General features: G+C 48.8%; 1 protein-coding gene across 1 annotated transcript in view; it reads left to right on the forward strand.

Moving 5' to 3' along the window:
- NLRP12 (NLR family pyrin domain containing 12) overlaps window positions 1–19378 on the forward strand; it is a 29826-nt gene extending 10448 nt beyond the window's left edge. The window contains 9 exon segments of the mRNA XM_058706629.1: window positions 5434–5604; window positions 6537–6639; window positions 6641–6708; window positions 8907–9077; window positions 11477–11622; window positions 11625–11646; window positions 16664–16834; window positions 18512–18682; window positions 19149–19378. Of these exon segments, the coding sequence (XP_058562612.1) occupies window positions 5434–5604; window positions 6537–6639; window positions 6641–6708; window positions 8907–9077; window positions 11477–11622; window positions 11625–11646; window positions 16664–16834; window positions 18512–18682; window positions 19149–19236 (1111 nt within the window). The 3' untranslated portion in view covers window positions 19237–19378.
- The last annotated feature ends 830 nt before the right edge of the window (window positions 19379–20208 follow it).

The raw sequence follows: 20208 nt of genomic DNA on the forward strand, positions 1-20208 counted from the left end.
GCCCCATGTAGGGCTCTGTGCTGACAGCTCAGAGCCTGGAACCTGCTTCACATTCTGTGTCTCCCTCTCTCTCTGCCCCTCCCCCGCTCATGCTCTCTGTCTCTGTCTCTCAAAAATAAATAAACATTAAAAAAAAAAAAAAAAAAAGACATCCCACCGTGCCCAGGACGGGCCCCCACAACACAGGATGGTCTGGTCCTCACGTTGTCAACAGTGTCCAGGTTAGTGTCCTGCTCCTAAACAGGACTCTGTTAGGACTAAATTGGGGCCCCTGTCAAGGACAGTGTTTCCAGCCAACAAATGTTATCACGGGCACTTTCCTACAGAGTCCAGACAGCAGTGAACATGCCAGTGGTGCCCCCTGCCAGGACTAACATCCTCATGGGAAGGGAGAGAGCCAAGGGCAGTAAATAAGTCAACAGGCAAACGAGCAAACAAGACTTGATCATTAGGGTAGTTTCAGATAGAGAGAACTGCTATGTGGAAAATAAAACAGGGCGGGGTGATAGGCGGCGACAGGGAGGGCTGGGCGGTGTGAAGGGGGTGGATGAAGGAAGGAAGATCTCAGGAAGTGACTCTTTGAGCTTTTTGGCTAAGATTTTTTTTTTTAATTAAAAAATTTTTTAATCAGCACAGAGCCTGATGCAGGGCTTGAACCCACGGACTGTGAGATTGTGACCTGAGCCGAAGTCAGATGCTTAATGAAGTGAGCCACCCGGGTGCCCCACTAAGACTTTGTTTTGGTTTGGGTTCCCCAAGGAGTAACCCTTAGACAAAAGGATTTGAATGTAAGTAGAATAAGAGAGGAAAGTCATCCTTTTTCCTTCCTTCCACCCTCTTAGGTGCATAACAGAGGCCTGTAAATTAAACTCACAAAAGACAGATTCACAGAGAAAAACAAAGAGAAGTTCATTAGGTGTTTACTAATTCTGGGGCACCTGGCTAGTTCAGTTGGTAGAACATGTGACTTCTGATCTTGGGGTCATGAGTTCAAGCCCCAGGTTGGGCACACACACACAAAAAAGGTTTATTAGTTCATCTGCACTTATATGGGGGAGTACCCAGAGATTAGTAACTCAAAGGGCTGGCTAGAACCTGGGCTTTTATAGCGTCCTAACACAAGAACAATACATTTTTAGAGATATGGCAAGACAAAGGAAAAGGACAATGAGCTTCTCTGGAGGTTAACTGTGGGAAAGCAAAAATACGGGGGAAACAGATGGGGTAAGGTGTATTTGTACAGGTCCGTCCTGGAGCTGTAGGGGAGGAAAATTCTCCTCCTCCCTCTTTGGGTCTCTGGCTGGACCTGAGAATTAAACTGACATATGACAGATTCACAGGAGGAAAGCAGACACGTTTTAATGAATTTTTACATGTGCTTGAAAGCCTGCATCAGAGCCGGAAGCTCTCATACATTCAGATAAAAAAAACAATCAACTTGCAAAGAATTGACAAGCCATCTGAGGACATGTCAAGCTGAATTTTGAATCAGCTTTATAAATGTCATTACATAGAGAGAGCTACCTTAAAAGATCTCTGGGGGAGCCTGGGTGGCTCAGTCGGTTAAGCATCTAACTTTGGCTCAGGTCTTGATCTTGCGGTTCGTGAGTTCAAGCCCCACTTCAGGCTCTGTGCTGACAGCACTCCGGATCCTCTGTCTCCTTATCTCTCTGCTCCTCCCCTACTCACGCTCTCTGTGTGTCTCAAAATAAGTCAATAAAAACTTCAAGAAAAAAAAAAATCTTTGAAATTAGGGGCGCCCAGCTGGCTCAGTCAGTGGAGTGTGTGACTGTTGATCTTGGGGTTGTGAGTTCGAGCCCCACATTGGGCGTAGAGTTTACTTAAAAAAAAAAAAAAAAAGAATTGATAAGACAAAGCACTCTGGGCTGGGGGCAGTCAATAGTGAAGAAGTAATAAGGTTTGTTTATTTAGGCTTCTTGGTCCTGAATTCACTCTCTGGTGATCAGGATCCCTCCCTTCATTCTGGTGGAGGGAGGAGATTCTTCACACGCGAGACTGATCTGCTCTCAGAGAAGAGCCAGGTGGTGGGGGGGGTAGGGCATCAGGGACCCTTCTCAGACTCCTTCAGCTCGAGGTTTTTCCATCTTCGTGGCCATAAAACTTCCCCAGGAGAGGGGCCCTATGGGAGTCGTCACTTTCACAAGTGGTCGGAATGGGAAGATTTCTTTCTGCATCTCGTTTGCCTCAAACTCAAAATAATCCTTATGCCAAAGTGGTATATTTGGGGGCGGCATATTCTGGTCCCCTAGAGGACTTTCTTTGGGAAGTGGTCCCAGTGAGTCGAGAAGACAAGGAAGGGAGGCAGCCAACAAAGGGAACCCCATCCAGCTCGTCACCAATGGGACTCAGACGTACCTCCCACCCCTCCTCGAGGCAGGGGGGCAGGGGTCTTGAGCTGTGCATGAATCATGTGTAAGTGGGTGGGGGTCGGCTCATAGGGTCTCCCAGTCAGCTTGACAGACGTCTGCTTCTGACTTAAGCCGTGTGACAATCCAGGAAGGAGAGGTGTCTAGGATCAGGGGATACAGATAATAGGGTCGATGTGCTGACGTCTCCCTCCGACTGGAGGCTTACTTCCAGTGACCGTGCTGCCTGGCTCTTCACAAATCTTCATCCCATGTGGAATCACAGTTCTGCTAACCAGCTTCCGCACTGACCTAGATGCCATAAATGCACACTAAATGCTTTTCTGTGGGGCCATGTGCCCAGGACTTTACGTTATTGTGCTCCGGGACGCAAGAAGGTCATGGTGGCCAATAGCCCGGGGTCTGGAGTCAAGTGCACGTGGCTTAGAATCCCAGCTCCACTGCTCCCTAGGTGTGCGGCTTTGCGCAAGTCACTTCTGCTTGTCAAGCCTCAGTCCTTCTATGCGGGAAATGGGATTTCAATGCCTGCCTTTTTGGGTTCCTGTAAAGGCTCAACAGTGGGTTGCTTGTACAGGGTCAGAAATCAACAGCTGCTGATGTCACTTTTACACCGTGATGTTTTCGTAACAGTGTGGACACTCTGTGTGCAATGATTTGTTAAACCCACCGGTACATATAACTCTGTCATAGTTAAGGCCTCTAGGGTTTTGGGGTCACACAATTTTACATATTTATTTATATTATATATTTACATTATATATGTATTTATATATATTTACATAAAATATATAAATATATATATAATTGCATATATGAGTATAACCTTATATGTAATAATTATAAATATGTTATAAACATACTTTTTTTTTTTTAACATTTATTTATTTTTGAGAGACAGAGAGAGACAGAGCACGAACGAGGGAGGGTCAGAGAGAGGGAGACCCAGAATCCGAAGCTGGCTCCAGGCTCTGAGCCATCAGCACAGAGCCCGATGCAGGGCTCGAAGTCACGAGCTGTGAGATCGTGACCTGAGCCGAAGTCGGACGCTTAACCGACTGGGCCACCCAGGCGCCCCTAAACATAGGTTTTAAGACAGACTATACAACCAGAAGTAAATCAGGAGACCTTATTGGCTGCATGTTTTACCTTGTACCATGTGAGTCAGGCCATTCTTTTTTTTTTTTTTTTTTTTTTTTTATGTTTTTGTTTATTTTTGAGAAAGAGAGAGTGTGAGTGGGGAAGGGACAGAGGATCCAAAGCAGGCTCTGGGCTGACAGCAGAGAGCCCAATGCGGGGCTTGAACTCATGAACCATGAGATCATGACCTGAGCCAAAGTTGGCCGCTCAACCGACTGAACCACCCAGGGGCCCCTATAGTGGAATATTAAAAAAAATTTTTTTTTAGGGGCGCCTGGGTGGCGCAGTCGGTTAAGCGTCCGACTTCAGCCAGGTCACGATCTCGCGGTCCATGAGTTCGAGCCCCGCGTCAGGCTCAGTGCTGACAGCTCAGAGCCTGGAGCCTGTTTCAGATTCTGTGTCTCCCTCTCTCTCTGCCCCTCCTCCGTTCATGCTCTGTCTCTCTCTGTCCCAAAAATAAATAAAAAACGTTGAAAAAAAAAATTAAAAAAAAATTTTTTTAATGTTTATTTATATTTGAGAGAGAGAAGGACAAAGCATGACGGGGGAGGGGCAGAGAGAGAGGGAGACCCAGAACCTGAAACAGGCTCCAGGCTCTGAGCTGTCAGCACAGACCCCAACGTGGGGCTCGAACTCGCAGACTGTGAGATCATGACCTGAGCTGAAGACACATAGCCTGCTGAGCCACCCAGGTGCCCCTAGAGCGGAATATTTTAAATGCAAAGGTAGGGGGCGCCTGGCTGACTCAGTCGAAGGGGGCGAGACTAATGATCTCAGGGTTGGAAGTTCAAAAGCCACATTGGGCGCAGAGCGTACCTTTATTTTTATTTTTTTTATTTTTTATTTTTTTAATAAATACGTGGGCCTAAAAACCCACATTCTTTTAAATTTTTTTTTTTAACATTTATTTATTTTTGAGACAGAGAGAGACACAGCATGAACGGGGAGGGGCAGAGAGAGAGAGGGAGACACAGAATCGGAAGCAGGCTCCAGGCTCTGAGCCATCAGCCCAGAGCCCGACGCGGGGCTCGAACTCACGGACCGCGAGATCGTGACCCGAGCTGAAGTCGGACGCTCAACCGACTGAGCCACCCAGGCGCCCCGCAGAGTGTACCTTTAAAAAGTAAAACATAAAGAGGGGTGCCTGGGTGGGTCAGTCAGTTAAGCGTCTGACTTTGGCTCAGGTCATGATCTCACGGTTCATGAGTTTGAGCCCCATGTGGGGCTCTGTGCTGACAACTCAGAGCCTGGAGCCTGCTTTGGATTCTGTGTCTCCGTCTCTCTCTGCCCCTTTCTCGCTTGCTCTCTTTCTCTCTCTCTCAAAAATAAACACTAAAGGGGCACCTGGGTGGCTCAGTCAGTTGAGCGTCCAACTGTGGCTCAGGTCACATCTCATGGCTCATTGAGTTCAAGCCCCGCGTCGGGCTCTGTGCTGACAGTTCAGAGCCTGGAGCCTGCTTCAGATTCTGTCTCCCTCTCTCTCTTTCTGTCCTTCCCCCACTTGCCCTCTGTCTCTTTCTCTCAAATATAAATAAACATTTAAAAAATAAATAAATAAACACTAAATTTTTTTTTTTTAACGTTTATTTTTGAGACAGAGAGAGACAGAGCATGAACGGGGGAGGGTCAGAGAGAGAGGGAGACACAGAATCTGAAACAGGCTCCAGGCTCTGAGCTGTCAGCACAGAGCCTGACGCGGGGCTCGAACTCACGGACCGTGAGATCATGACCTGAGCCGAAGTTGGCCGCTTAACCGACTGAGCCACCCAGGTTCCCCTAAAAAAAATTTTTTTTAATGTAAAACAGAAAGATGACACTTTGTAAATTGTGAAAGGGACACACGAGTGTGGCATAATCGTTGCAGGGAGTCTGGCCCAGCTCCACTCTGTCCTGTCTTTCCTTCACGCAGACCCGAGACGAACGTGTTGCCAGATGCCTACAGCAAGCAGCTCGCTGCGGCTCTGAGCACGAATCCACATCTGCAGGAGCTGCTCTTGGACCGCAACGCCCTGGGCAGCCGGGGCGTGAGGCTGCTGTGTGAAGGGCTCAGACACCCCAGCTGCAAACTTCAGAACCTGAGGTGAGTCCAGGCGGGTCTGCGGGCTTCTGATGGACCCCCACACACACCCCGTCTTCACGGGGCTCAGTCAGAAAGAGTATATGGTGGTGTTTGCTTCTGCTGCCCTACCAAAGCCCCACAGTCTAGGGGACTTACACAACGCGGATCTGGAGGACAGAAGTCCCAGGCCCAGGTGTGGGCACGGTCGGTCTCCTCTGAGGCCTCGCTCCTTGGCTTGCACATGGCTGTCTTCTCCCCGTGTCCTCACATGTGCGAGTCTGTGTCCAGTTTCCTTTTTTTTTTCCCCCCTTAAGTTTATTTATTTATTTTGAAAGAGGAGAGATCATGAATGGGGGGAGAGAGAGAGAGAGAGAGAGAGAGAGAGAGAGAATCCCAAGCAGGCTCCATGCCGTCAGCACAGAGCCTAATGTGGGGCTTGAACTCATGAACTGTGAGATCATGACCCGAGCCAAAATCAAGAGTTGGTTGCTTCACTGACTGAGCCACGCAGGTGCACCCAGATTCCTCTTTTTATAGGGACACCAGTCACAGTGGGCTAGGACCCACTCTAGTGACCTCATTTTTTTTAAGTTTATTTATTGGGGCTCCTGGGTGGCTCAGTCAGTGAAGCATCCAACTTCAGCTCAGGTTATGATCTCGCTATTTGTGGGTTCAAGCCCCACATCGGGCCCCTGTGCTGACAGCTCAGAGCCTGGAGCCTGCTTCAGATTCTGTGTCTCCCTCTCTCTCTGCCCCTCCCCCGTTCATGCTCTGTCTCTCTCTCTCTCTCAAAAATAAATAAATGTTAAAAAAAATAAAATAAAAAAATAAAAAATAAAGGAAGGGGGAAGTAGGTCTAGACCAAAAGAAGGAGGGAGAGAAAGGACGAGGGGCAGAACCCACCCTCTGACCACAGGAAGTGACCTGGTTCTTGTCCCCTCCCTCGTGCCCAGGCTCAAGAGATGCTGTGTGGCTCCCTCTGCCTGCCGGGACCTCGCTGCCGTCCTGATGGCCAATCAGAATCTAAGAAGGATGGACCTGAGCGGCAATGGGCTCGGGGCTGCCGGGTGTGAAGCTGCTGTGTCAGAGGCTCCGGCATCCCAGATGCAGGCTGCAGGCGATTCAGTGAGTCTGCACCCCGGACCGGTCCTTGGTCTGTGCTGTAGGGCTGCCCGGAGACCGTAGACTCCTGCCCCGGACCCTTTGAGCTTTAGGGAACCCCTCCCTGGCCTCCTTGGACCCCACCCACCTCACGTCCACTGTGGGGAGTGCTCAGGCCACTCACCCTCGCAGACCCCACACCTTACTGGTCAGCGACACCCCTAGGGGTCTGCACACCGAGCTCCTGTGAGCTTGTGACGTTTAGCCACGCCTTCCCTTCTCGCCGCAAGGCCACGGTTGTGGACAAGCCACCTAGCGTCCCCTGGGGGTCTGCCGCACTCCCACAGAGGACACTGCTTCTGATGTTTCTGGTCACCAATGTGTGGGATTTCCCACAGCAAGCAACCCTGCAACACCAGTGGGGTGTCCTATAAATCACTCTGCCTCCGTCTGCCTGGAGGTGCTGTCAGGCCCCACAGGTGAGGACTCCCCCCCACCGCCCGAGACTGCCCCCCGCCCACCACATCCCCACCCCAGCCTCAGATGCCAGTTACAAATCCAAGTTGTCACCTGGCTTCTATCCAACCCCCTGCCCCAGGTTTGATTAATTTCCCAGAGTGGCTCATAGAACTCCCGAGAAACACTTAGGTTTCTCAGTTTATTAGGTTGATGATAACTAATGATCCTGTATGATACGGGATACAGTTGAAAGCCAGGGGGAGAGGTGCATGGGAGGAGGTCTGGGAGGGTCCCGAGAGCAGGAGTTTCTGTCCTCACGGGGCTGGGTGCACCGCCCTCCCGGGGAGGATGGGGTGGACGTGTTCACCAGCCTGGCATCTCCCAACCATGTGCTATCGTTTGTTTTTGCTTGTTTGTTTTTTGCGAGACAGACAAGAGAGAGAGAGCACAAGTGAGTGAGGGGCAGGGAGAGCGAGAGAGAGAGGGAGAAGTGGGGCTCATCCGAAGCGGGACTCGAACCCACGAACTGTGAGATCATGACCTGAGCTGAAGTCTGTTTGCTTCACCAACTAAGCCACCCAGGTGCCCCGCTCTTGGGGTTTTAGGGATCCTTCCTCCTGTGGTGAATGGATCATTACTCCATTTCCAGCCCCTCCCTTCTGGAGGAAGGGGGGGCAGGGCTGAACGTTCTAAGCTTCTCATCAGGCCTTGGCCTCTCTGGTGCCCAGGCCCACCTGGGAGCCCACCCATCCCAAGACACAATCCTGGTGTTCTTACCGCTTAGGAATTACAGAGATTCAGGAGCTCTGTGCTGGGAACAGGGGCAGAGATCAGTATATATATTTTCTATGATCTCTTACCACGTCCCATCTTATTCCTCCGAGGGAACTCCTACTTAGCCTTTAAGAACCATCCCAACCCCCCAGAGAGTCTTCCCTAACTGTGCACAGGTTGCCAAACCTGGGTTAGGTTTTGTTTTATTTTATTTTATTTTATTTATTTTATTGTATTGCATTGTATTGTAGTGTATTGTATTTTATTGTATTTTATTTTATTGTATTGTATTTTTAATGTTTATTTATTTATGTTGAGAGAGAGAGAGAGAGGAGAAAGAGACAGAGGCAGAGAGAATCCCAAGCAGGCTCCACACTATCAGCACAGAGCCTGACTTGAGGCTCGAACTCACGAACCCTTGAGATCATGACCTGAGCTGAAACCAAGAGTCGGACGCTTAACCCAGTGAGCCACCCGGGCGCCCCACCATGATGGTTTTAATAGACAGTAGCTCACTGTCCCAGCACCTGTTGTGTGTCAGGCGTGGTTCTACGTCCTGTCCCCTTAGCAAATTTTGTGCTCCTCGCAAGAAACTTAGGAAGCAGGTGCGACCATCATCCTTATATTACAGGCAGTGAACCGAAGGCAGCATGTGAAACACGAAACAGACTTGCAGACTCTTTGCTTGAGGGTGCAGAGCTAGTGAGTGGCAGAGATAGACGCACCCAGACCTTGAGCTCTGGAGATCCTGCCGTGAGCTGTGGCTCACTCCTGCCTCAATGGCACTGCCTTCCCTGGAGTACAGTTGCTTAGCCCTTTGCCTCGTTAGACAGGATGCTCCTGCATCCTGTCTAGAGAGAACAAGATGGCCTCTTGTTCATCTCTGAGCCATAGTGACACGTGTAGGTTCGTGTTGGGTGACTGGACGGGCCAGGGGAGGAGCCAGGAAAGCAACATGGCAGCCTCTTCAACGTCTCTTCCCTCCCGAGGTTGAGGAAGTGTGAGCTGGAGGCCGGCGCTTGCCAGGAGATCGCCTCTGTGCTCAGCACCAATCAGCATCTAGTGGAGTTGGACCTGGCGGGGAATTCGCTGGAGGATTTGGGTCTGAGGCTGTTATGCCAAGGCTTGAGGCATCCAGTGTGTGGACTGCGGATCCTGTGGTGAGTTCTTCACGGGGCCAAAAAAAGAAAAGGTTAGATGGTAAATTTGATGTCACTTATACATACATATATATATATATATATATATATATTTTTTTTTTGGACAGAGAGAGACAGAGAGCATGAATGAGCGGGGGAAGGGCAGAGAAAGAGGGAGACACAGAATCCGAAGCAGGCTCCAGGCTCCAAGCTGTCAGCACAGAGCCCGATGCGGGGCTCGAACTCATGAACCGTGGGATCATGACCTGAGCCGAAGTCGGACGCTTAACCGACTGAGCCACCCAGGCGCCCCCGTGTCACATATATTTTACCACAATAAATCATAAATAAATAAGCATCAAGGCAATACTAACATCAGTGTTAACTGCCACAGAGCTCCCTACAATAAAGGCATCCACAAAAATTCCTGTGGTTGTCCGGACAGACACCTCATCTCAGTGTGGCTGGAGACGAGACTGGGTTTGTTGGTTTCTGTCACTGAGAAGTCCGGAGGGAAAGACTGGTTTCAGGCACAGCTGGGTCCGGGGTCTCACGTGGTTAATCCGTCTCTGTCTTCTCTTTCTATATATAGGAAGACGCTGTGCTAAATGTCAATGGAGGACACCTTTGAGGAGTGGGTTTTGGGGCAATAGTGTTTTCCTGCTCTGTACTTCTGTCATTTGAGGTGCATCCCAAACACATTGCTGCTAATTTATGGCGGATCATCAAAGACAGGTTGAGGAATCACACACGATGAGCACAGAAATGCTGTTCTGTATTTGCTGGATTACTTTAGCCAAGAAAATGCATCACACTAAAAAAAGAAAATAAAATACACGTATCATAAAATTTACCGTCTTATCATTTTTTAGGTAATTTCAGGGCGCCCAGATGGCTCAGTCGCTTGAACGTCCGTCCGACTCTTGATTTCAGCTCAGGTCACGATCTCACGGTTCGTGGGTTCGAGCCCCACGTCGGGCTCTGTGCTGACACCGCAGAGCCTGCTTGATTCTCTCTCCCCCTCTCACCGCCCCTCCCCCTCTCAAAATAAATAAATAAAAAGTAATCTCTACACTCAACGTGAGGCTCAAACTCACGACCCAGAGATCAAGAGCCGTGTGCTCTACCGGCTGAGCCAGCCAGGCATGCCTTCTATTTTGCCATTCTGAAGCATACAGCTTCACGGTCTTAAGCTATTAAGACTATTCACTATTCACTATTCACTTAAAGACTATTAAGCTATTCACACTGTTGTGCAAAGCATCACCACCATCCATCGCCTGAACTTTTTCATCTTGCAAAACTGAGACTGTCCATTAAACACCGCCTCCCCATCTGCCTGCCCCGGCCCCTGATAACCTCCATTCTACTCTCTGTCTTTATGGTATTTGACCACTGTAGGTACCTGATGTAACTAGAATCACGAAATATTTGTGTCCTCTGTGTGTGTGTGTGTGTGTGTGTGTGTGTGTGTGACTGGCTTCTTTTACTTAGTATCTTTTCAACTTTCGTTCACATTGCTGCGTTATAAGTTCCTTCCTTCTTAAGGCGGAATAACATCACATTACGTGGATATACCACAGTTGAATCCAGTCAGTTCATCCCTTGGTGGACACTTGGAGTGCTTCTGCCTTTTGGCTACTTTGAAAAATGCTGTAAACATTGAGCCACAAATATTATTTGGAGCACTTACTTTCAATTCTTTGGGCTATGTAACCAGAAGCAGAATGGATGGAGCATAGGGTTGTGTTTAATTTTTTGTGCAGCTGCCATATTGCTTTCCACACTCACTTCACCATTATTCCTTCCTACCAACAGTGCATAAAGTTAATTCCTTCACACCCTTGCCAACATTCGTGGTGTTCAGGGGCCTTGTGAAATTTGTAAAAAACGTTATTATTTTTTACGATAGCTATCCTAATGGATGTGATGTGGTACGTCCTGGTGGTTTTGAGTTGCGTTTTCCTAATGATTAGCGATGCTGAGCATCTTTTCGTGTGATGTTGGACCGTTTGTTTATTTTCTGCAAAGAAATGTCTACTCACACTTTTGCCCGTTTTTAAACAATGAGTTGTTCCTTTGAAAATGCATTACTTTTGGGGCGCCTGGGTGGCTCAGTTGGCTAAGCGTCTGACTTCGGCTCAGGTCATGATGTCACGGTTCGTGGGTTCGAGCCCCACATCTGGCTCTGTGCAGACATGCTTGGTGTCTGGAGCCTGCTTCGGATTCTGTGTCTTTCTCTCTCTCTGCCCTCCCCTGCTCACGCTCTGTCTCTCTCGAAAATAAAATGAAATAAAACATTAAAAAAATGTTACAAAAAAGAAAATGCATTACTTTTAATGCATTTTGGGGGTAGGGGAGATAAAATTAACATTGTATAGAAAACACTCATAATACATGTTGGATTGGATTTCCTACAGGTTGAAGATTTGCGACCTTACTGCTGCTGCCTGTGAGGACCTTACGTCCATCCTCAGTGTGAACTGCAGCCTGAGGGAGCTGGACCTAAGCCTGAATGACCTGGGGGAACCCGGGGTGCTGCTGCTGTGTGAGGGCCTCAGGCATCCCAGTGTAGACTCCAGACCCTCCGGTGAGTCCTGTGTTCCTCACCATCATCTGAGTCTGCTCTTCTATCTGGGCTCACTGGGGTCACTCCCTCTTCTCCTAACCTCTAGCTACATCTGCCTCAAAGATTTTTCTGCCACAGGGCCTTTGCACAAACAGTTCTTTCTTCCTGGGATGCCCTCCTACTTTGCTATTCCTCCTGTTTGCTGGATAACATCTGTTTTATCTGTTAGGACTCAAAACAAATGCTTCATCCCCATGGATTCCTTCCTTAACCCCTAAATAAGGTCTGGGTTCTCAGTTTGGGGATTTAATTTGAGCTTACGCTCCTCAGCACCACGTATTTTTAAACAATTTTTTAAGTTCATTTATTTTGAGACTGACAGATAGAGGCAGAGAATCTCAAGCAGGCTGTGTTGTCAGTACAGAGCCCAGCGCAGGGCTTGATCTCATGAACCATGAGATCATGACCTGAGCCAAAATCAAGAGTCAGTGTTTAAATTTTAATTCTAGTAAAGTTAATATATTTTTATTTTTTTAAAGCTTTTATTTATTTTTGAGACAGAGACCAGGCGCTAGTTGGGGAGGGGCAGAGAGAGAGGGATACACAGAATCCAAAGCAGGTTCCAGGCTCCAAGCTGTCAGCACAGAACCTGACTCAGGGCTCAAACAGGTGAACCATGAGATCATGACCTGAGCCAAAGTCAGATGCCCAACCGACTGATCCATCCAGGCGCCCCTAGTTAATATATTTTTACAAGAAGGAATGGATGAATAAACCGAGGAACAAAAAGAAAATGCAGAAGGCTGTCAATTTCCAAAAAAAAGTCATTTTTCTCTACAGTCCCAAAGGAGACTCTGTCTGTCCTACAAAAGTCTCATCTATTATCTGATGTCATTCACGCTAGAAGTTTTGTTTTGTTTTTTTCTTTCAAGACATTGTGCACAGCTGGGCTTCTATTCCTTTTGTTACATTTGGACAAATGCCCCATTTCTTCATTCTTTTCTCTACTGCATCCAGTCCACACTATCCCCATGGAAGCACACACACCTCTGTGTGTGTTTTAAATATATATATAATTTTTTAAATGTTTATTTTTGAGAGAGAATGCACGGGGTGGGGGAGGAGAGAGAAGGGGGACAGAGGATCCTAAGTGGGCTCTGTGCTGACAGGCCCATGTGGGGCTTGAACTCACAAACTTTGAGATCATGACCTGAGCCAAAGTCAGATGTTTAACCAACTGAGCCACCCAGGCGCCCCCCACAGGCCTCTGTTTTAATTTTGTCTCCTTCCTTTGCTCCCCAAAGCTCGCCATCGGTAGGCACTCCTGTCTTTATGTAAATGATACAGCTCACCAACCTCTCCCCCTCCCCCACTCATCTTTATAACTGAGGATGTGCTTGGTGCAGACATATCTAAGGCATCCCTTTGAGCTCACCTGCGTTCAGTTATTTGCACGCACCAGATAGTATGGAGCCGTGCTCCCGTCCCCAGCTCTGCTGTGATGTTCATTCTTGTGTGTCCTTTCCTGAATGCCCCCCCCCAGCCCCCACTCCCAACCCGGAGTCAAGTCACACACTCAGACTGAACTTGACATCTCCACCTGATCTGAATAGCTCTCTAGAAAGATGAGGTTTACACTTCCGACCGCTATTTAGGAAAAGCTACTTTGCTGGTATCTTGATGGTTATTCAACTTTCTATCTTTAACACCCTGGTGGGTGTAAAATGTTCTTAAACGGCATTTCAGTGTTGAGTATCTCTTCGTGTGCTTATCGGCTTTTTTGGTTTCCCCGTTCTGTGAATTCCCTAATTGCATAATTTATTTGTGTCTTTGGTATGTGTTCTATATTTGCCTTGCTCTGCGAATGTTCCCCGCTTTAGATATTAATCTTCCGTTGAGTGCGTATCTTGGAAACGTCTGCTCGGTAGGTCCTCAGCCTGTCAAATTGTCTGTGGATGCTTTCCTCAGGCACAAATCTTATGTTTTGAGGTCAGATCCGTATGCATTTCTATGATTTATATCCTTGTGAGGTGTCCAAGAATTCCTTTGCCATGTGCCTGGCTGGCTCAGAAGAACGTACTTACAGTTCTGGATCTCGGGGTGAGTTCAAGCCCCACGGTGGGTGTAGAGACTACTAAAAAAATAAACTTAAAAGAAAAAAGAAGAAAGAAAAGAAAATCTTTTCCCAGTACAATGTCAAGGGTGTTCTCAGTTTCTTCTTTGTGTTTACCTGTGTGGTTAGGTGGGGTTCAGTTTTTTTCTTTAATTTTTGCAATGCCATTTAATAAAGTAAGGAAATCCTGTCCTTAGCATTTTCTTTTTCTTTTTATGTTTACTTATTTATTTTTGAGAGAGAGAGAGACTGAGCAAGGGAGGGGCAAGGGTGGGGTGGGAGACGGAATCCCAAGCAGGCTCTGCACTGTCAGCACAGAGCCTCATGTAGGGCTTGAACCCACAAACCATGAGATCATGACCTGAGCCTAAACCAAGAGTCGGACGCTTAAACGACTGAGCCACCCTGGCGCCCCTTTTGCGTTTTCTTCTTGCAAATTTTCAGCTATTCATACACATTTATTCTGCCATTACATTTTAGAATGCATAAAAAGGTTGGGGCGCCTGGGTGGCTCAGTCGGTTAAGCGGCCGACTTCGGCTCAGGTCACGATCTCGCGGTCCGTGAGTTCGAGCCCCACGTCGGGCTCTGTGCTGACAGCTCAGAGCCTGGAGCCTGTTTCAGATTCTGTGTCTCCCTCTCTCTCTGACCCTCCCCCGTTCATGCTCTGTCTCTCCCTGTCTCAAAAATAAATAAACGTTAAAAAAAAAACTTAAAAAAAAAAAAAAGGTTTTTTTTGGTTTTTTTTTAGTTTATTTATTTATTTATTTTTTTTTTTTTTTTAATTTTTTTTTTTCAATGTTTTTTATTTATTTTTGGGACAGAGAGAGACAGAGCATGAACGGGGGAGGGGCAGAGAGAGAGGGAGACACAGAATCAGAAACAGGCTCCAGGCTCCGAGCCATCAGCCCAGAGCCTGACGCGGGGCTCGAACTCACGGACCGCGAGATCGTGACCTGGCTGAAGTCGGACGCTTAACCGACTGCGCCACCCAGGCGCCCCTAGTTTATTTATTTTTTACTCCTGTCTTTTCCCAATGTGGGGCTCAAACTCCCCACCCCGAGATCAAGAGTCGCATGCTCTTCTGACTGAGCCGGCCAGGTGTCCCTATAAAAAAATGTTCTAGAAGGCATTTCTCCACTTACCCCAATGTGGCTCTTATTGGCTGAGGCTGGGTTCTTTCCCTTGTCCAGACACAGCAGGTCAACCAGATGTTTATACGTTTATAGATCTACATGTCGCCTGAGGGAAACACGGACACCCTCAAAGGAAAGGAGAGTTCAGGTTTTCGCCCCATGGGAGCCATATCTAAGGACAGGCAGGAATGTCTGAAAATCTGGAAAAAAAAAATACTATACAGTGAAATAGCACTTTTTAAAAATGTTGATTTACTTTTGAGAGAGAGAATGCATGCATGCATGAGAGGGGAGGGGCACAGAGAGAGGGAGGGAGGGAGGGAGAGAGAGAGAGAGAGAGAGCGCAAGTGAGGGAGGGGCAGAGAGAGGAGACACAGAATCTGAAGCAGGTTCTGGGTTCTGAGCTGTCAGCACAGAGCCCGACGCGGAGCTCGAACTCACAAACCTTGAGATCATGACCTGAGCTGAAGTTGGACCCTTAACTGACTGAGCCATGCAGGTGCCTCTGAAATAGCATTTTTGACTCTCTCTTAAGTCCCCCCATATAGTCTTTCGATTGCAACAGTATGCAAGGACAGTGGCTAAGTGAACCCCAGCTCCGTGACCTTGAGTACGTGTCCTAACAACAGATGGTAATAGCATTCTCCTCCCAGTGGCTATCATGAGAAACAGACGAAGTTGTGCTTAAATTACTTGCTGTTGGGGCACCTGGCTGGCTCAGTCAGAAGAGCATGTGACTTTTGATCTCAGGGTCGTGAGTTTGAGCATCACGTTGGATGTAAGAAAATGTATATTTTAATTTACTTAAACTAAATAAAATTAAAAAAAAGAAAGACCCTTATAAACCACTTACTGCTATGGGCTCATCTGTATAAAAAAATTCCCATGTTGGGGCACCTGGGGGGCTCAGTGGGTTGAGTGTCCGACTTTGACTCAGGTCATGATGTCATGTTTCATGGGTTCGAGCCCTGCGTGGGGCTCAGAGCCTGCTTCAGATTCTGTGTCTCCCTCTCTCTCTGCCCCTCCCTTGCTTGTGCTCTGTTTGTGTCTCTCTCTCAAAAAACAAAACATTAAAAAAAATTAAAAATCAATTAAAAAAGAAAAAGAAAGAAACTGGGTAAGGATATAGCTCCGCCCCCCCCCCCCCCCCATTCCAGGGTCTTTGCAGATAAAATTAGTTCAGATGAGTGCAGGAGCAGGGAGGGCCCCTAATTAGGTGTCCTCATGAAGAAGGGAAATTTGGACACAGACACATGTGGAGGAAGACGCAGTGTGAACATGGAGGCAGAGACGGGGTGATGTTGGTGCAGGACAGGTGTACCCCAAAGATGGCTGGTGAACACCAGAAGCCTGGGGAGAGGCTGGACCAGGTTCTCGGCTGCCAGGGGCGGGTGGGGCGGGGCCAGGCTTCCCTCTAGAGCCGTGAGACAGTCAGTGTCTATCTTGTGAGCCTCCGGTGTGGGAACTTGTTACAGCAGCTGGAGGAACCTGATACACGAGCACTCATCGGATGGATACCCAACCCATACTGAATATCATCCTTCCTCTGGACCATCTCCCTGTGTTCCTTCCTTCCTCTTTCCCTCTTTCTTTGTTATTTCTCTCTGCCTCCCGTCTTCCCACCCACCTGCCCCTTGCTTCTCCCTTTTTCTGCCTCGGGTGGTGGTTGGTCGGGGGGTGGGGGGGATGGTGGCTGATCACCTCTCTGCATGGGCACCTGGACAGAAAGAAACCCTCCCCGGGGACACCTTTGGGGTTATTCAGCTCGCCTCTGTGCGTCCTGTCTTCCAGGTTGGGCATTTGCAGGCTGGGCTCGGCCGCCTGTGAGGGTCTCGGTGCTGTGCTCCAGGTCAACCCCCACCTACGGGAGCTGGATCTGAGTTTCAATGACCTGGGCGACAGGGGCATGTGGCCGCTGTGCGAGGGGCTGGGACACCCCACCTGCAGACTCCAGAAACTGTGGTGAGCCCTGGGCGTCGGGACTGGTGGCCTGGCGGGGGCGGTCTCCGGCTGGGGGCGCATCTCTGCCCTGTGCTTCTATCGGAGGGACATCCCTCCCCCGCTCTGGAAGAGGGCCAGCGGGAGCCCCGAGGTGGAGAGAAAACCCGCAGAGAGCTCAGGCGGTAATGTATTCTCTGCAGGAGGCAAACATAAAATGCCTCACTTTACCTTCCATCGTTGCCTGTAAACATTTTCTGTAAACTTTCCTCTTCTCCGCTGACATTTCCTTGGGCAGATTCTTGGCTTCTCAGTGACCTTTATATAATAAAAAGTCAATCTGTTCCAGTGTGAATTTCAGTCAAATGTGAATTATCACTCCTCCTCCTTCTTTGTCCCCAAAACCCGCCTGGCTCCCACCCCAAGGGACTGTTTCTATTGTCATTTCTGAGGCTCTGGCTTATGTGCTGGTCTGGGTAGGTGGGCATCAGGATGGGGGCGGGGAGGTGGGGCTCAGGGACAGCACTTTCCCCACCCCCCATCTGGCAGGCACCTCTCCCGGGGATCATATGCGCGTTCTTACGGGGACCCTCCACACCCACCCCGGGGAGGCGCCTGCCCAGGGGGACCTCCTTGCACACCCCGTCTACAGGTTGCACCCTCATTTTCCTCTCCTGACCCCCCTGCACCTGTGACGTGGGTGGTTCTTCGTCAGCAAGCTGGTTTTTTCTCTTCCTCTGCGAGTCCCGAGCTGTTGTCTTGTGCCTCGTTTTGGGAGCTGGCATCTCTCGCCTCACAGCCTCGGCCAAACTAAGATTAAAATATTTCCACTTAACATCCCTGCTGTGATACTACTTCCTTCAAAAGTTGCTGTGAGGAACAAATGAAGTAAACGCAAAGCCCTTAGCAAGGTGCTCGGCACACAGTTGTTCCTCAGTAGGTGCTACCCATTCTTGTTGTTACTGGAAAGGCAGAGAACGCAGGAAAGAAACACAGTGGGAGGCAGATTGGAAATTAGAGAGAATCAGATGGCATATTGTTTGGGCAGGTGGCAGCCCAATTCATACTGGCTCCTAAAAGAGAGAGAGAGAGATTGACTTATGTAACTGAAAATTGGCTTCAGGTATGGCTTGATCTAGGCATTTGGATTCTTGATCTCCATTATCTTCCCCACTCGTTGCTGTATTGGCTCCTTTATCAAATAAGCTTTGCCTTGATCCTGCTTGTTGACAAAACACAACTTCTTACCAGGTCTAAGTTCTGAAAGAAAAAGCTCGGGAGATCAAGTATGGGTCTGATGCACTGGTTTGGGGTGGGTCCTGTGTCCAACTGAAACCATTCATGGTGACTTGGAGGCATGGGAACCAATCGACTTAGGCCTGGATCCTGAGCTCAAGGACAGTGTGAACCCAAGATGGACTGAGACCGGGGTTTCATTGACAGACGGGGATCGAATTACCATAAAGGGGAATGGATAGGACTGCACAGTCAGTGGGTTAACCTATGGAGATGAAGTTGTGAATTGAGAAGCATCCTTAAATGCTTCCCTTAAATGTTTTCCAGCACATTGGCCTTAACCTGGACTGGCTGGGCACCACTCTGCTTTGTCTGAAATCGGTCTCCTAAAACCATCACCCTGAATCCCCTTGAAGACACTGCCCCAAAGTAGCTCCTTATATTGCTTCAACCAGTCTTCCACAGGCTGGATAGCTGTGGCCTCACAGCCAAAGCTTGTGAGCATCTTGCTTCCGCCCTGGGTGTCAGCCAGACCCTGACGGAGCTTTATCTGACCAACAACGCCCTGGGGGATACGGGGGTCAGGCTGCTGTGCAAAGGGCTGAGTCATCCTGGCTGCAAACTTCGAGTGCTCTGGTGAGAGACAGGTTTCTGGTTCTGAAGGAGGCGGGACCTGGGGCTTGGAGTTGGGAGTGAGGGTCAACAATCGAGATGCCCATCGGAGATGGGCAAGTAGGCCAGAAGATTCGGAAACGTCTCCTTCATGCACTAATGTGTGCAAGCAGTGTGGGATGGGGAGGCCTTCCGGCCTCTTCGCTCCTCAGTATCCCCATCTATAAAAGGGGGGAAACCTGGCTGCTTCTTCTTAAAGATGGCCACAAATTAAACCAGTCAAGAGGTTAGAGACTTGGGACAGTGTGGTGGCTCAGAGTCCAGCCTACCTCCCCATGGGACTCAGTTTCCAACCAAGTACCGGATGATGGGATTATGTTAACAAGGCAGGACGTGTGAGAGATTTTAGGTTACCTTGGAACGCCGCAGCCTGGGCCTGGGATAACCTTTCCCTGGGCCTGGGATAACCTTTCCCGCTGTGTGTCCTCAGGTTATTTGGGATGGACCTGAACAAAATGACGCACAGAAGGCTGGATGTGCTTCGGGGAACAAGACCTCACCTGGACATTGGCTGCTGAATGGCTCTAGCTCTCCTCTTGAAGGCAGGGCAGAGGAAGAGCATCCCAGGACCCCGCTGGTCAACGGTGATGAGCAGGCTCTCCTGTGCACTCCCATTGCAGGATGGATCCTTTCTGCTTGGGGACTGGGTCAAGGCATCGTGGAGCCGTAATGCCCGAAGTTCCGGAACCTCCCACAAAAGTCCACCAGAGTCGTAAGCCAAAGCCAAGTGGCAAGGATCGTTTATTGCAGGTTCGAACCTGGTCCCCCACACACTCGTCGCTGGTGTGTCAAGGGGCCGCGATCAGGGGTGGCACAGCGCTTTTATGGACCGAGACAAGTAGCACAGGGGAGGTTTTTTAAAAGGTGTCTGATTGGTTGATTTTAAAGTAAGGATATTTGTGGTTCTCTGATTGGGCCCCCTTTGTCTGTCCTTTGGCGGGAAGGCTTTGTTCGTTACTTGTGGCGGGAGGAGAAAGGGGGAAGGGGGAAGGGGGTAGGTGAGGAAATGTGTTAAGCAAGCAGGTTTACAGAAGCGAGAAATGCCGGTTAGTTTGTGTACAATCACTTATTCCATTACCTATCAGACTACATTTAGGAAGGTTTACAACCCATTCTACTACACAGCAGGTTACATTCAGGAAAGGCTTCACATTCAGGAAAGGTTTTACAATGCTCGTAGCAAACAGCAAGCAAAACAGACTTCTCAGCAATTGTATTTCTTATCAAAGATCTATAATAAGCACAAAAGAGAATTTTAGCTTTAAACTAAGGCAGGGCAGTCATTTGGATTAAGAGCTGTTCTTTTCAGAGCCTGGAGCGTGGAGCTCTAGTTTGGGGGATGCTACGGTCATGGACAGGACCTGAGGATTCTTGAGCAGGGGCTCTAAGCCGAGGGCAATTTTTGCACCCCTCCCTGGGACACTTGGCAATGTCAGGATTCTCCAAATGCTAGCCATCCATCGTGTAACACACAAGACAGCCCCCTACAG

This window comes from Neofelis nebulosa, chromosome 17 (assembly GCF_028018385.1).
Source record: "Neofelis nebulosa isolate mNeoNeb1 chromosome 17, mNeoNeb1.pri, whole genome shotgun sequence".
NCBI classification, from domain to species: domain Eukaryota; kingdom Metazoa; phylum Chordata; class Mammalia; order Carnivora; family Felidae; genus Neofelis; species Neofelis nebulosa.